Here is a 16145-nt window from a genome sequence, read left to right as displayed (position 1 = left end):
TATCTGAATGAATGAAATGAACTGACTTTAGGACTCAGCGGAACAGCTCATTTGCTCCAAATAGAGCTATAAGGCCATCTAGTGACTAGAGTTATGAAATTTCATGTTATATATTTTTTTCCACAAGAGGTCGGCAAAGACACCCAATGTAAGATGTTTTGAGCTGAATTAAAAGGTTTAGGCATGAAATTGTGAGATATTTGAAATATAAGTTGAAAGAATGTGAGGAATGTGCTTAAATTAATAAATTACTTTTGAATTATTATTTATTGATTAAATCCAGTAATTAAAAAAAAAAAAATCTCCAAAAAAAATTGTTAAAGGGTAACTAAACACTAAAACAACTTTTTTTAGTTAATGATCTGTAAGAATGGAGCTTCATAAATGCTGTTCTTTGATTCGAGTACATTTTTTGACATTTGGGTATAAAGTGTTTTAATTTTCAAATATATGGTGTAAAAACGTCTGAGCGCTGCCCTCTTCAGGTTAAACGGAAAGCTCCTGCAGTAGGGGTACTCTCTGACGTAGGGTACTCTATGACAGTACTCTGTCACGCCCTTGGTGCGAGCTAACCACGCCCTTGGCAGCCCCTGGTATTAAACCATCTGGTTCCGTCAAAACTACTGTAGCGAAAGGCCGGTGGGAGGGTGTGGAGCGAAGATGGCAGGAAGTGACATAGGAGTAGGAAGTGAGATTGAGATGGGAGAAGAGGACGCGGGAGAAACTAACAGTGGAGATTGGTGTACAATAGTTCGAAATTTCAAAAGGAAAAAGAAAGATGAAAACCTTAATGATGATAATTGTTGGGATTCGGATGTGGAGAGTGTTGTCAGTGCATCTCAAACTAGAGGGGGAGAGTTTAAGGTAAAACTTCAGTTTGATTATCCTGGCTCAGTTAACCCATTGAAATTGACGAAAGCTCTACATGACACTGTAGGTACTGTGAATATTAAACCACTTAGAGATGGTAGTTTGCTGATTACTTGTTATGATGCCAAACAGAGAGATGACATGATTAAAATGACTAACTTGGAAGGAAAGAAAATCAAATGTTTTGTTTGGGGGCAAAAGAAAACAGTACAAGGAGTTATTACAGGGATTTCAACTGACTTAACTACTGAAGAAATTTTAGAAAATGTATCCGGAGCTAAAGTAGTAAAGGCTAGAAGATTGATGTATTTCAAGAATGGAACAAAACAGGAGAGCTTATCTATCTTATTGCAATTTCAGGAAGAAATGCTGCCAACAAGAATTAAAGTAGGGTTTATGAGTTTTCAGGTACGACCATATGTTCCTCCTCCCCTAAAGTGTGTTTTAAATGCCAACGATTTGGTCATGTAGCAGCGGTGTGTAGAGGCAAACAGCGGTGTGGTAAATGTGGAGGAGAAGATCATGAATATGGCAAATGTAATGAAGGTACAAAAAACAAATGCTGCAATTGTGGGGGTGAACATAGTGCTGCGTATAAAGGATGTGAGGCGCATTTACGAGCGGCGGAAGTACAGAGAATCAGAGTTGAAGGAAAGATGACATATGCTGAAGCCATTAAAGTAGTTAATACAAAAATAAATGTGACAGTATCACCAATGGTGAGAATGGTTGAGCAAAGACCGGGTCAGATTTCTGAGCAGAGACAGGATCAGAGTTCTGAGAAGAGACATGGTCAAAGTTCTGAACAGAGACCGGGTCAAAGTTCTGAACAGAGACAAGGTCAGAGTTCTAAGCAGAGGCATGATCAGAGTTTTAACAAGACAAGAAGAGATTCTGATAGGCCTACAGCAACCAAATCAAATATCGGAGTGGATAGTGTTGTGTTTGTAGCATTTCTGGCAGAAGTAGTCAATTGTTCAGCTCAAACACAAAGCAGAACAGAGAGGATTAAAATAATCATAAAGGCAGCACAAAAATATCTTAAATTGGGGGAATTAACAGTAGATGCAATAAATGAAACACTCATAGCAGGGATACAGGAAACTCAGAAAAATACAGAAAATGTGGAGAATCATAATGGTTTTTGCAATTCTGCAATGGAATGCTTGGAGTCTTTACTCTAATGCAGGGGTTCCCAAACTTTTCCATTCCAGGACCCACCTAGACAAGAATAATCTATCTCAAGACCCACCAAAATGATTTTTAAAAAGCATGAATGTGGGGTGGGGAAGGCGTTAGATCTCTTCAGAGCAGTTTTCTCCTTGTCATAGTATGAAAGATATACAAGTTTAATTGCAATACAAACTTATGGTACTTATCAAAATAATGTAGAATTAAAATAGCAGCCTAATTGCTGTTGAAATAAAGTGAAGAATACCGAGTAGTTCTTGTCTGCTGCCTCAACTAATTTACCCAGACACGAAGAAATTAAAGATTAAGTAATTTTAATCTTAACCAAAGTTTTGATATAACAACAAACAATTTTATTTTCTAAATTATTTTATTTGACAGTAGGCCCATGACCTAGAATTTCAATACTAATATTTCTGCTACAAGTGTTGTTAAACTCATCACGTTGTTCAGCGCAGAAAACACTTTCGTCCTCATGTGTGTACATGTGAAATACGTTTTACATAAAAATTTTCCTTGTGTTGGTAGGTAGCAAAATGCATGCGAGGGAATGCAAACAACGCACTCTTACGAAGACCATATCTGAAAGACAACAGCGCTGTGTTGAACAGACGACAGATTAAGGGCCTCTTCACATATCGCGTATTCAAATGTAGGCGCGCGGTATGCGCGCTCATAATGGAAGCTCGCGGTGCGACGCGCTCGTTTTTTTCCAAGCGCGTCCGCGCCGCATCGAGATAAAAACATCTCAACTTTTCAGAATGCCGCAAGCGTTTTCCTTGCTGTAACGGAGAGCGCAGCTGATGGTTGCGCTTAGCAACGACAGACGCCTCCGGAGCGCAACCGCCATAGCGCTTTGGAAAAAGGAGAATGCCGCGCGGAAATTTCGCTGCAGCCAATAGTGACTGCGCGACCCACCTCTTCCCAATCTGCGACCCACAAATGGGTCTCGACCCACAGTTTGAAAACCCCTGCTCTAATGGACAGGAATTTAAAAAGTATATTGAAGAAAGGAGTGAAAAACCCAATGTTATTTGTGTACAAGAAACATGGCTTGGACCTCACTTAGATTTTATACTACATGGATATGTGGCTATACGAAGGGACAGGGAAAGCGGCAATGGAGGTGGTGTAGCTATGTTTGTTCAACAGGGAATAGGATATAGGATTATAAATATAAGTAAAGATTCTGAGGCAATTGTAATTTAAGTATGGATAGGAAAAACGAACATATGGATAGTGAACTATTATAATCCATGTGGGAAGCTAAATAAAGGGGTGCTTGAAAAGATAATTGGTGGAGAAATGCATAAGACAGTTTGGTGTGGGGACTTTAATGCGCATAGCACACTTTGGGGTGGTACACATACTGATTATAACGGAAGTGTAGTGGAAGAATTTATAGAAGATCAAGATCTAGTTTGCTTGAATGACGGAAAAGTTACTAGAATAGATGTAGCAAGAGGATTGGAAATCTCCAATAGATCTTACTCTGGTTTCTAAACAAATAGCAAGAGTTAGTAAGTGGGATGTAATACACGACAACACAGTAGGCAGTGACCATTACCCAATAGTATGTGAAATAGGAGTGGGTCCAATTCAATTGGAGGAAATAGGTTTCCCTAGATGGAAATTAAGAAATGCTAATTGGGCACTTTATAATACTACATGTAGTATGAGGTTAGAAGGAATTAGCCAAAATAGGTATGATAGATGACTTTAATGCAAACGTTGTAGAAATCATGTACTCCACTGCAAAAGAAGTTATTGGTAAAGGAAGTGGATTTAAACAGCATAAGACAGTCCCCTGGTGGTCAGATGAATGTAATAAAGTAATTAAGATAAGAAAGATAAGAAGAAGATAAGATAAGAAATAGAGCTTTTAGGAAAGTTAAAGGATCCTTCTCTTTTAATGATTTAATAGAATATAAAAAGGCACAAGCAGAAGTTAGACGGACAATTAGGAAAGCTAAACGAGATTACTGGAAGCAATTTTGCAATAAAATAGGGAGAGAAGCGCATATTAGTCAAGTGTGGGGCATGATAAGAAGGATGAGAGGAATTAGGAGGGAGTATACATTGCCAGCTATTAAATATAATAACAAAATTTTGATAACAAATAAGGATAAAGCGGACGCTCTGGTGGAGACATTTGTTAAAGTTCATAGCTCTACAAATCTGACACCTGATGCAAGGAAGGGTAGGGAAGAAGTAATGAGAGGACACTCTAATATCCTAAAGGAAAAGGAGGACTTTAATGGAACATTAAATATTTTTTTTTCTTTATTTGAACTGAAAAGAGCATTGGTAGGAGTTAAAGCAACGTCCCCTGGTAAAGATGAAATATGTTATAAAATGGTTGAAAACTTAAACCATCAAGCACAGCTGGTGATCCTGAAGTTATATAATAAGGTATGGGAGTTAGGGGTATTGCCGTCAGCATGGAAACATTCTGTTGTTATCCCAATTGGGAAACCAGGGAAAGACAAAGGTGTAACAACTAGCTATAGACCTATCGCATTAACGTCCAATTTATGTAAAATAATGGAACGTATGGTCACAGACAGGTTAACTTACACATTAGAGAGTAGGAATTTGCTAATACCGCAACAGAGTGGTTTCCGTAGAGGGAGGACAACTATGGATCCAGTGATATGTTTGGAGGATGAAATTAGGAAGGCTCAGGTTAAAAAAGAAATAGTAGCTGCTGTCTTCTTTGATGTGGAGAAGGCCTATGATATGTTATGGAAAGAGGGTCTTCTTATTAAATTGGAATCCATGGGAATTGGTGGAAGAATGTTCAACTGGATCATGAATTTTCTGAAAGACAGGACCATAGAGGTAAGAATTGGAGTATCTTACTCTAATGTTTACACTATAGAAAATGGGGTACCACAAGGAAGTGTATGTAGTCCTATTTTATTTAATATCATGATTAATGAGTTTTTTTCAGAGGTTGATGCTAGCCTTGGGAGATCTCTATATGCAGATGATGGGGCAATATGGGTAAGGGGTCGTAATGCAGCATTTGTTGGAAAGTAACTACAGGCAGCAGTCAGTAATGTTGAGAACTGGGGAAACAGGTGAGGTTTTCGGTTTTCTGTAGACAAAACACAGGTTATTTGTTTCTCTAAGAAACGTAATACTCCTGCAATACAAGTTACTCTTTATGGGCAGTCAGTTAAACAGGTACAAAATATAAGGTTTTTAGGTGTATGGATGGACCATAAGCTGACATTTGGAGATCATACAGAGGAATATTACCAAATGTAAAAAGGCAGTTAATGTTATGAGATGCCTGGTAGGAAGTGGTTGAGGTGCTAGTATGAAATCTCTTAAACATATTTATATTGCCTTAATTAGATCAACATTTGATTATGCATGCATTACATTTAGCTCAGCTGCAAAATCTCATTTGCAAAAGCTTGACCTGGTCCAAACACAAGCTCTCCGCCTATGTAGTGGTGCATTTAAGACTTCGTCAATTCCAGCTCTCCAGGTGGAGGTAGGGGAGATGCCTTTATTTCTTAGACGTCTTCAGCTTGCCATGGTATATTGGGTAAATTTGCAGGGACTTAAGCAGGGTCATCCAACCAAACCAGTGTTGAACGCATGTTGGGAACATGGAAAAAAGCAATTTAACAGTTTTGGATAAGTGGGAAATAGTCAAGCTGAGAAACTGGGACTTGTTGAATTAAATCATAGCTGTACAGTGGCGTTACCTGTTATTCCTCCTTGGATATTTCAATTACCAGTTGTGGATCTAGAAATCGCAAAGATATTGACCCAAGTACAGGAAAGACGGGAGCAGCAGTATATATACCACATTTTCAGAAATCAATTTTAAAAAGAACTTCAGATCATTTAGCAGTGTACACTGTGGAGCTTTTAGCTATTTTACTAGGACTCACATGGATAGAGGAGGTTGGGCCTAATCAATATATTATATGTTCAGACTCAATGTCATCATTAATAAGTATTGCAAATTGTAAATCTGTTTGTAGGCCTGCCTTGATTTATGAAATCTTTCATAGTTTATATAGATTAAAAAATCTTAATATTACAGTGTGTTTTATGTGGGTCCCATCTCACTTTGAAATAGAGGGTAATGAAGAAGCTGATCGTTTGGCTAAAAAAACTCTTAAGTCAGACATACAATGGACAGTTCCATTGAGTAAAATGGAAATTAAATGTTAGCCTGGCTCCGCCCTCCTACGCACTTCCGCTCAATTTCATTTTCCTTCAGTACTACGTCTGGGATTGCGCTGTAGACTTTGGTTTTCTCCGATCAATTTTTAACCGGGCCAACCAGCGAACAGAGGGGGTGGCTGAGAAGGATGACGTTGATGTCGACTCGTGCGTTATTTTGAGTTGTAGTTCAAAATAAGAAAGATGCGAGCGAAGCCATTCGGTCCGTTGTGGCAACGCTGCCGAATATCAAGAAGTTAAAGCCGGAGCAAGAACAATCTTTGCTTAGTTTTGTGTTTATGGCCATCCTCCCACGGGGTTCGGGAAAAGACATATGTCACGACCAAACGTTAGCAATTGGTTATGGCAGTTAGAGTGACCCTGGCAGATCCAATAGTCTTAGACTTCAATAGAATACCCGCCTACAAGGAAGTTAACGCTTGTCAATGGAGCGGTGCCAGACTCTCTGTACAAATGAAATGTACGAGAGTCTGGTAGAACCAGGCTAATTAAATGTATCATTAAAACAAGAATCAATGGGTTATGGCAAGAGCAATGGGAAAGGAGACAAAAGGTCGTTTTTTATATAAAATACAGAAACAAGTGAAAACAAGGAGGCAGTGTGGTTGGAAGCGAAGGGAGGAATCTGTAATCACAAGGCTAAGAATTGGACACACAGGTCTTAATCATAATCTCAGTCATTTAGGGAAACACGCAACAGGATTATGCATTAATTTTGACAGGAGAGAAACGGTAGAGCATATATTAATAGAATGTGAAGCATACAGAACAGAACGAATCATACTGTTAGAACAAGTTAAAGAATTAGGTTACACACATTTATCAGTAGAGGGTTTACTTTCCTTTTCTACATCAAAACCATCAGCATGGCCAGCTATCATGAGATACCTTAAAGAAACAGACTTATTCGATCGAATTTAAGAATAACCAAGAATATATATATATATATAGTTTAAAAAAAAAAAAAAAATTTTTTTGTAGAAATCCGCATTGAAGCTCCACACCCCAAACAGTTGCTGGCGGTAATGCACTAAATTGGTATGCAAACCGCCAATAAAAAAGAAGAAAGAAGAAAGAAGAAAACTACTGTAGCGAGTCAGGAGTTGGAATTATGAGTATTGAAAACGATCAGGATAGCGTATATTATCATCTAGTTAGCATAGCATTTATAAAGTTATTTAGATTATTTTGTGTAGCCTAGGTAGTTAATTAGCATAGTTGTTAGTGTTGTTAGTATTGTTAGAAGCATAACGTTAGTTAGTTAGTAGCATAGTATTGCATCAGTTAGGATAGCGTAGATTTTTAGCATTAGTTTTATCTGTATTTAGTACAATGGTTAGGATGGTACGTAAGTGTAGTGTTGCTGGTTGCAACAGCACTGCTGGACTGCATAACTTTCCACCAGACTTGGAAATTAGGCGCCAGTGGTTCCATGCACTTTCCCGCCTATCGCTCGAGTGTGCAACCTGCATTTTACGCGGGATTGCTTCTCCAACGCAATAGAGGTGCAAATGGGTGAGTAAGCATTTATTTTTAATCACAATTTATGTTCTTTCCTATTAGGCTAAAGTTAACCCTCTGGTGTCGACAAACACGCGTTTTGCTGGATATTTTTTTCACATAGCAGCAAAATATACTGAACGTAATAGTAATAATAATCCTGGAAAGAATTACCTCAACATGACTAATTATCATGTTTGTCATGTATAAGACTAATTGTAACACAATTTATTTTATTTTTTTAGCATACAATGACCAGAGAAATTATGTTCCAAACTGAACCAGTCAACTCCAGATCTGCAGGTGTGCAGGCTAACGTGAAGCCCATGAGGAGAAGCAAAGGTGATTTTGAATAATATGGAGCTTTTGTATGTGTCATCATATAGTCAAGATTATATAATTTTGTTTTGTATTTTCGCTTCTTATTGATAATAAATCTATTATTAATTTGTGCAGCCACCCAGGCCAGAATGCCTAACAGGAGTGTGTCGTGTGACACAGGCACACTGATGGAGCCTTTCACAGAGCGTCCCGGGGCAACCTCTACACCAATAAAGAGGAAAAGATGTGAGGTGTCCACTGATGACTCCAGCTACCATCAAGATGGAAGTGAGAGCACCATGAACTGTACAAGGTAATGCGTTTATTCCCGTTAGGTTTTTCAGTTATATTTGACTATTCTAATTTGGCTATTACTTCTTTTTAAATACTTTTGATGGTTTGTCATTAAGTTATTTCTGATACATACACATTACATAAACCAAATTATGATTATTTATGCTTTTATTTAAATTTGTTTTTACTTTTACAGAGTATCCAATGAAGTATTACCCCACAAAGTGACTAAGTACATTGTTTATGAAGATAAACTGCAGGAGCTTTTTAGAAGATGCCCTGTCTGCACCCGGAGTTTGGTTGTTTCACAAACAACCATTGGGACACTTCTCCGTATCAAACAGCACTGTGCTTACTGTGAGTACTCCAGTGATTGGTCGAGCCAGCCAATGGTAAACAATATACCAGCGGGAAACCTACAGCTCTGTGCAGCTGTTCTGTTCACTGGCTCATCATTTTGCCAGATATCGAAGGTGAGAGATAATAACATAGCGCTGTCATGTTTGCACACCCCTCAGGTCATTACATGAAGATGTTTTTTTTTCTTTAGTTCTTGGATGCCTTCAAAATCCAGGGGATCTCTGAGCCGTACTTCCACAAGCATCAGGCCAAGCTCCTTAACCCAACCATAAACTGGCAGTGGAAGATTGAACAGGATGATATTATTGAAAATGCCATTGCTGATGGGGCCTATATTATTAAAAAAAAAAATCAAAAAATATTCAATGCAGTGGGGGAAGGAAACCTCTGTATGGTCCTTCTTCAGGAAACTCTTCCCTGATCCGTGTCACAACGCATGACGGTATGACCACCCGAACGTGTTGGCCAAGGTACCCCCAACACCACCTAACGACATTGCTATATGCGAGGTGTCTATATGCACTGAAAGACAGGTAGCGCACATGTATGTTGAAGTGGAGGATACATTTGTTTTTAATAAATTATTTAATACATATATATATATATATATATATATATATATATATATATATATATATATATATACACACACATTTATTTTTTTATATAAAATTTAACCTTTTTTCCTGGAACTAACCTGTTTGTAACTGTCTCTTCCATCTCACCATATAACTGGACGTAAGTGCCATATACAGCTTGTGGTCACAGCTGTGTACTCCCTACAACAGGAGAATGTGTATTACTACTTTGTTAGGAATTTATTTAATATTTGGTATGTGGAGGTTGTGTGTTTTTTCAGGGTTCGTACAAGGTGCTTAAAATGCTTGAAGAATTTGACTTGAAATTTATTAAATGGAACTTAAATTATTGAAAGACAAAATATGTGAAATTAGTGTTTAATTTTATTGATAAAGCAATCTTTTCACACGAAATAATATCTTTATCAGATAGGCTCAAGCTTTAGAACCATTTTGCATGGCTATGAGTATGATATTGTTCACAAATATCCAAGTATATGATACAGCTTTCATTCTTCAGGTCAACCATATTCATGAGGTGGAAATCTGTTTGAATGTGATATCTTTGTCATAGTAACCTTTCAATTGTTAAAATTTCCACAGTCATTGCATCTGCTACACTTTATTTTGTACCTTTATTTTTATTTTGTATAGCTTTATTTTATTTTGTTTAATTTATTTATGTTTACCTATTTATCTGTATGAACCCTGGTTTTGTGTATAGTACTTATTAAATTAACTGGATTTAACACTCTGGTCTTGTCATATTTCCTAGCTATACCTTGGGTATCTCCCTACAACACACATTCTCTACCAGGGACAGTGAGCTGCAATGCCCACAGGTGCACCTGTTGAGACAGAATCATTTGTAATTGTAGAGGGAGACTTGAAATATATATTTTTCCGCTTAATTGTTAGCACTACATCATACCAAAATTAACCTAAATGCATGGGTTTTCATTTTTTGATAGTTCCGTTAGCATTTGCTATGAGCATTAGTCTAATATAGCATAATGCTAATGTTTTACCATTCAGACACTAGCCCCATTCTCCCTTGCGCGGCTGTTTCGCTAGCATCGTCGGATGCCGATCGCGATGCGAGAGTTCAGACCGCAGTTTGAGCCAACGGCTCGAATTGATATGGCTCTGGCCCAGTGTCCACAGACAATGCACCCTCCTCCACGTCCACTTCAGGTGAAGGTAGGGGAGAAAAGTCCTCGACTTCAAATGACCGCTCTGTGGCAAAGCTACTTGCGTCACTCCAGTCATTTTAGAGTCTGACAGCAGCTGTCAATTAACCCGTCTCTTCGTGTCTCAGGTGCACGCCCCCCCGCTCAGCCCCGCCCTCGGTTCGTCCCCCCCATCTCCGCTGGGCTCTGCCCACTTTTCCAGCATTTTTCAAATATTGCCAGTGGGTGGAGTCAGGCTCTGACCAGGGGTTTAGTTACCCTTTAAAAAAAGAAAGAAAAAATATTATCAAAATGAAATAAAATAAGGTTTCTGGACAAAAAAGAAAAACCCCACGAGGGTTGGATTGGTTCCAGGACATGAGGGAAGGATGAGGGTTAAATAGACCTCACTAAACAGACCAACAAAGAGCTTAGAATGACACAAAAGTTTTACATATTTTCCCAATTGATTTAACCAATGTAATGCATAATTTAATAACCAAGTGTGTGTATCCCATAAGTGTATCCTTTGTATCGATCCTCTAGATGCAAATCTCGAAACTATTTCCATAATCATTAGTCGTTCCCACTCCGCACCAGTGAGGGCGATATTGAAGTATGTCCAAACGAACGCACATGTAGAAGGAGAGCTACTTTGATCACTGTGTCTGAGTAAATTACGTTGTTTGCTGGTTCAAAATAAGGTAAGCATTTTATACTATGTGTGTTCATAAATGTGATATATATTAGTGCGCGTCTGCTTGTTTGTAAAGCCGACTATGACTGAACTTATGAATGAACACTGTATGAAATCAAGTACTGTATCTGTAGGAAGCGTCAGCAAAAGCTCTAGAAGTTGGCTTGAGTGACAGATAGTTGTGATCTTTGTTTTAGAATCAGAAATACCTTGACAATCAGTAATATTTAATAATAAATCATACTATGCGTGGATTTATTAAGGATCAACTTAAGCTATTTTACAGATCAGTACAAGGTTGTAAAGTCTTGAATAAACAAAAACTACAGAGAAGTTTAAACTTTTAAAAGGGAATTAGTAGGCTAACTTACTTCACTAAAGCAGGATTCTCAGTGGGATATTTCGCTTTGGGAAATAGAAAGAGCATTTGTAGTTTTTGCATAGCAAGCTTGGTTAAAGTCAATATATGAGACAAAAAGGTAAAGTGAAGTATTTACGGAAGCGTACGTTAACGTTACATTACTTGCATTGCATTCATAGTGCCATTCTTTGTGAAATAATTATTTAGTATAAAGCGACAACGTTACAGTTATCGCGGTACAGAATTTTAAGTTTATTCCATGGTGGTGACATTCTCTTTTTATCATGTAGGCCTAGCTGCTAACGTTACTTGTATTTTTTTTTCTAGTCATGGTCACCATTTACGTTAACGTTACTCGCATATTATAGAAAATATTGAAAAGTGTCACGAGCTATGGACCTCCAGCCTCTGTTCGTTTCTCGGGTAACTTTTCTGCCTTTCCGTGGTTTATAACGTACACGTTGGTTAATTTTTGTCGCTTGACAAACTGCAACGCGAGTGAGCTGTTTGTGTTTGCCTCATGTAGACTTTCACACAGAAGAAGTGAGTGAGGTAAATTCCGAGTTTACCTTTACCTCAGGTTGTCTTCAGAGGAGTTGGGTTGCCATGGCATCACGAGCAGGGCCGCGCGCCACAGGAACGGACGGCAGCGACTTTCAGCACCGCGAGCGCGTGGCGGCACATTATCAGATGAGGTAACGTTACATGTGTTGTGAATTGGTGTTAATGTAAACAGTATGATTCGTAGTATTTTAATCTTCCTCGTATGGTTATTCCTGTTGTACACAGTACTTTTGTTGAACTCTTAAAAACAAAAAGAGCCGAAGAGAATCCATTTTTAATATTTACTAATATCTGTGCGTAGTACGTATTTCCAAGTGTCAGATTTTCCTTTTAGAAAGAGCTCAGTACCTTGGAACATTAGTTTTGCAGTTTGAAATGTTTTTATTTTTCAGTTTTGCTATAAATTTCAGTTTAGTTTTAGTTAGTTTAATTGATAGTTTTGTTAGTTTTAATTTAGTTTTTATTTTGTGAACACATTTCTATTTAGTTTTAGACATCTTAGTAATAAAAAATAAAAAATGGTTTGAGATCGAACAAAGAACCAAATAAAAACTTAAAAGTATAAATGTAAAAATTATGAAACGTTCAGACAAACTCATTAATGTTAAAGATGAAATCTTTGTGAAACATGCCTAGTTTACTTTTTGCTGTGTGCAGTGTGACCACTGGTACATTCCCATTCCACTGCCACCAACACATTCTTTGTGAGCATCCGCTTAGGACTTGCGACATGTTCTACGTTACGGTCCTTCATTGAGCGCGTTTCACAGAACCTTGCTTGTAACTTGTGGTTCTAGACCAAGTACCTAAATTATTTAATGTTCACAAAACTGTGATATGATAATAAAAAGGTAATAAACATGTATGATTATTAACATGTTATCCAATAAATTAATACATGATGAGGCATGTATGGGGTAAGACCCCTTAAAACTACTTACAAAAATACCAATCTATTACAGGATTAATCTCTGAACTTACAAAGTTCCCCTGATTCTGTTGAACTGACCCCTTCTCAATCCCCCCCAGTGTGGCCCTGAAGTCTGAGATCAAGAAGCTGAACATCGCTCATGCAGTGGTCTGGTTTCTGGTGGCAGCACAGGTGGTGGTCAGCCAGCTGAACCTGGTGTCCCATAAAGTGGTGGCCTCTCCGTACCAATGGGAGTACACGTATCTGCTGAGCATCATACCTACGGTCTTCAGCTTCATGGCTTTGCCGAAAAACAACATCAGTTACCTGGTCATCTCAATGATCAGCGCCGGGCTTTTTTGTGTCGCTCCTATTCTTTATGGAGGGATGGAGATGTTTCCTGTGGCTCAGCAGCTTTATCGCCACGGCAAAGCTTATAGGTTCATCTTTGGCTTCTCTGCCGTCTCTATAATGTACTTAGTCTTGATTATTTCAGTTCAAATACATGGCTGGCAGATCTACTACAGCAAAAAGCTGCTGGACGCCTGGTTCACCAACACACAAGAGAAAAAGAAGAAATAAGGGACTGCTGTAGAGTAAATGTCTGCCAGCTTCTTGTTTGTCTTTGTTTCCTCCTCCTGAGGGCTCTTTGATCACTTACGTTTTTATGATTATCTTGACTAACTAATTTGAGCCTAAGAAGAGATCAGATTTGTTAAACCAGGATCTTCTGTTCTTCTCATCCACTGGCTCTCGGCCCAGATTCTGATTAGGTTTGAACTGCTGCCTTTGTAATCTCTGTCTGTTTCCATCACGGTTTCCGCATGCTGTTTAACAGATCCCGTACCTCAAATCTTATCCACAAGGTAGCCAGTGGGATCTAGATGTCCCTGGGAAATATATCTTCAGTTATGACACCCACTGCAAAGTAACCCATTTACTACAGTAATGTATGTAAGGTAGTCTACTCTTTTCCATGAATCATCTTACAATAAAAGTGATACAAAATGTAAATTTTTGTCAGTTTTTCAATATTTACAGGTGATCTTACTGAATTTTATATTGGCTAATTTAACCCTTGACCTTTCCTTTTTTCTCTTTATATATGATTAAAAAATATTCCCACTCTTTCCACTGAACTACCTGAGGGTATTGTTTTCTTGAAATGGTCAGCAGATAATTAACTAGGGTTTGTGAGGTAGTAAGAGTTGACATTGGTTTTATATATTTGCTTGAGATTTGCAACTCTTTTGATAAGAAGCCGTCATTTGTGACTGCAATGGTGTCAATAATGTAATCCAAAAAGTTAATTTGAATCAAACTAGCCTATAATAAATGAGTGAGTCCATCAGACGTACCAATTTCCACAAACTCTTTAAACTTATAACGACAATAACATACTTCTCTCTAGATGACTTTGAGATTTTTGAGCTTTATTTTAGTTTCAAGTTGATGCATGAGACTGGCTTTTGCTGTATACGACTGACTATTTCTTTAGGTCTCATCCTTTTAAAACCCTTTTTGTAGCCAGGACGTGAGTGGATAACAGCTGAGTTGATGTGAAGGTTTCTAGGTAAGTACACATCCTCCATCACTCTCATGGATGCACGGGTTCTGAGCTTCATTAGCTTACACAGATTAACTGTTTAACCTTTGCACCTCAGTCTTATTGGTTTCCTATGGAAGTTCTTGCGCAACACGTTTCTGTCATTATTCCAAATACCTTGTCATAATCTCACTGTCCGTTTTCAACAATAAACCATCAAATTGATGTATCTGCATTTAAAAACACTGCTGGGTTATTTATTTAGTGGATATTTTTTATATTTTTAACCAAGTGATGTTTTCTTTCCACACATTCCCATTGGCTGCTCCGGTGAAATCCTAAAACTTTTACAAAATGTTTTTTGTTGAGTATTTTATGATTGTAAAAAAATATTGTAACTGATCCTGTTCTATTTGATTTTTATTATCTAAAATGAAAAACCTTCAATATCAGTTTGACTTGACCCAGCACCATTAAAAAAAACAAACAAAAAAAAAAAAACAGCAAATGGATTAATGTATATAACCCAGCATGTGTTCTGTCCAAAATTTACCAAGCGATGGGTTGCCAAATAGCCCATAAAGGGTTATTTTTAACCCAGCATTATTTAGTGTGGGTTCAATGTGTATGTTTACAAGCTGTTTAAATTTCGATAAAACTATAATAACAAGTAACCATTAATATAAATACCCTTGCACTCCTCTGAGAAATGCAGACCTCGTTTGTGAATTGGAGTTGGAGTTCTATAAAGACAGAAATCTTTCTATATTATAATAGTTTTCTGCTTTTGGGGGTTTTTGCAGTGTAGAGAGATTCGCCGTTAATTTGCCTTTTTGTTCAATGGCGTATCTGAAATGCGTGAATGCTGACAATAATTTGCATCTTAACACAAGGCTCACTTTGAATAACAAAATGAAAATAAAAAAAAAGTAATTCATCATTATAAGTGTGACATACGTCAATCTTTTACACAATGCAGTGTTTATTTGTTTGTCATATCGTGACTGTGATTGTAATCGCGTGCGCCTGCTTTGAATCTCTCCATATTCTACACAGATTTATTATTCTGTAAAGACATCTAATGACGTGTATACAAATATGTTTTTCACATAATATTTGGCCCACATTTGACTTTAATTTAAAATCATTAAAGGGATAGTCCACCCAAAAATAAAAATCATTTACTGAGCCTCATCCAGATGGATCTGACTTTTTCTTCAGATGAGGCTGGTCAAAATCATTTATGTCTGCGATGGCATGAGAATAAGTAAATAAGATGATTTAATTTGGGTTAAAAGCCTACATGACACTTTCTTCCAAACTAGTTACTAATGCCTGTGTAGGGCTTCTTAGGTTATTTAATTATTTTAGCTCAACAGTATACATTGCAGTCATGTCAAATGTTATCATTGTCAGGTTTATTTGCTTATTTGAAATGATTTAAATAATTCTGACATCCTGTATTCTAAAAGCCAAGTAATGATACCACCTGCCTGACCCATGTTTCTTTTCATTTTTGGGTTTTGCAAAACATTGCCCATTACCGTGTCCATAGCTTTTTTCCCCTTAGAAATG

General features: G+C 37.6%; 2 protein-coding genes across 3 annotated transcripts; both read left to right on the top strand.

Annotated features, from left to right (window-relative positions):
• Positions 1–8021: 8021 nt before the first annotated feature.
• On the top strand, positions 8022–9166 carry LOC143735535 (uncharacterized). The gene is made up of 4 exons (XM_077225723.1): positions 8022–8112; positions 8227–8404; positions 8582–8858; positions 8936–9166. The coding sequence occupies exons 1-4, from the start codon at positions 8022–8024 to the stop codon at positions 9164–9166; spliced, it is 777 nt and encodes a 258-aa protein (XP_077081838.1).
• A 1924-nt stretch (positions 9167–11090) lies between these two features.
• Positions 11091–14038, top strand: jagn1b (jagunal homolog 1b). 2 transcript variants are annotated; one of them, XM_077226872.1, is made up of 3 exons: positions 11091–11196; positions 12077–12245; positions 13144–14038. In XM_077226872.1, the coding sequence occupies exons 2-3, from the start codon at positions 12157–12159 to the stop codon at positions 13604–13606; spliced, it is 552 nt and encodes a 183-aa protein (XP_077082987.1). In that variant the 5' UTR covers positions 11091–11196; positions 12077–12156; the 3' UTR covers positions 13607–14038. The 2 variants fall into 2 exon arrangements, with proteins under 2 accessions (XP_077082987.1, XP_077082988.1); XM_077226873.1 differs by having other exon boundaries at positions 11095–11196; positions 12131–12245.
• Positions 14039–16145: the final 2107 nt, after the last annotated feature.

Source organism: Siphateles boraxobius, unplaced genomic scaffold (genome assembly GCF_051911475.1).
Source record: "Siphateles boraxobius isolate OS27281-9 unplaced genomic scaffold, OSU_SipBor_1 13, whole genome shotgun sequence".
Taxonomy (NCBI): domain Eukaryota; kingdom Metazoa; phylum Chordata; class Actinopteri; order Cypriniformes; family Leuciscidae; genus Siphateles; species Siphateles boraxobius.
Note: the sequence above shows the minus strand (reverse complement) of the source record. Positions and strands in the feature narration are given on the sequence as shown.

Bases quoted from the DNA above. Each gene is read 5' to 3' on its own strand.
- LOC143735535 (XM_077225723.1), top strand. From the start codon at position 8,022: ATGACCAGAGAAATTATGTTCCAAACTGAACCAGTCAACTCCAGATCT. The intron at 8,113-8,226 runs GTGATTTTGAAT...TAATTTGTGCAG, and splicing joins GCCCATGAGGAGAAGCAAAG to CCACCCAGGCCAGAATGCCT. The intron at 8,859-8,935 runs GTGAGAGATAAT...TTTTTTCTTTAG, and splicing joins CATTTTGCCAGATATCGAAG to TTCTTGGATGCCTTCAAAAT.
- jagn1b (XM_077226872.1), top strand. From the start codon at position 12,157: ATGGCATCACGAGCAGGGCCGCGCGCCACAGGAACGGACGGCAGCGAC. The intron at 12,246-13,143 runs GTAACGTTACAT...AATCCCCCCCAG, and splicing joins GCGGCACATTATCAGATGAG to TGTGGCCCTGAAGTCTGAGA.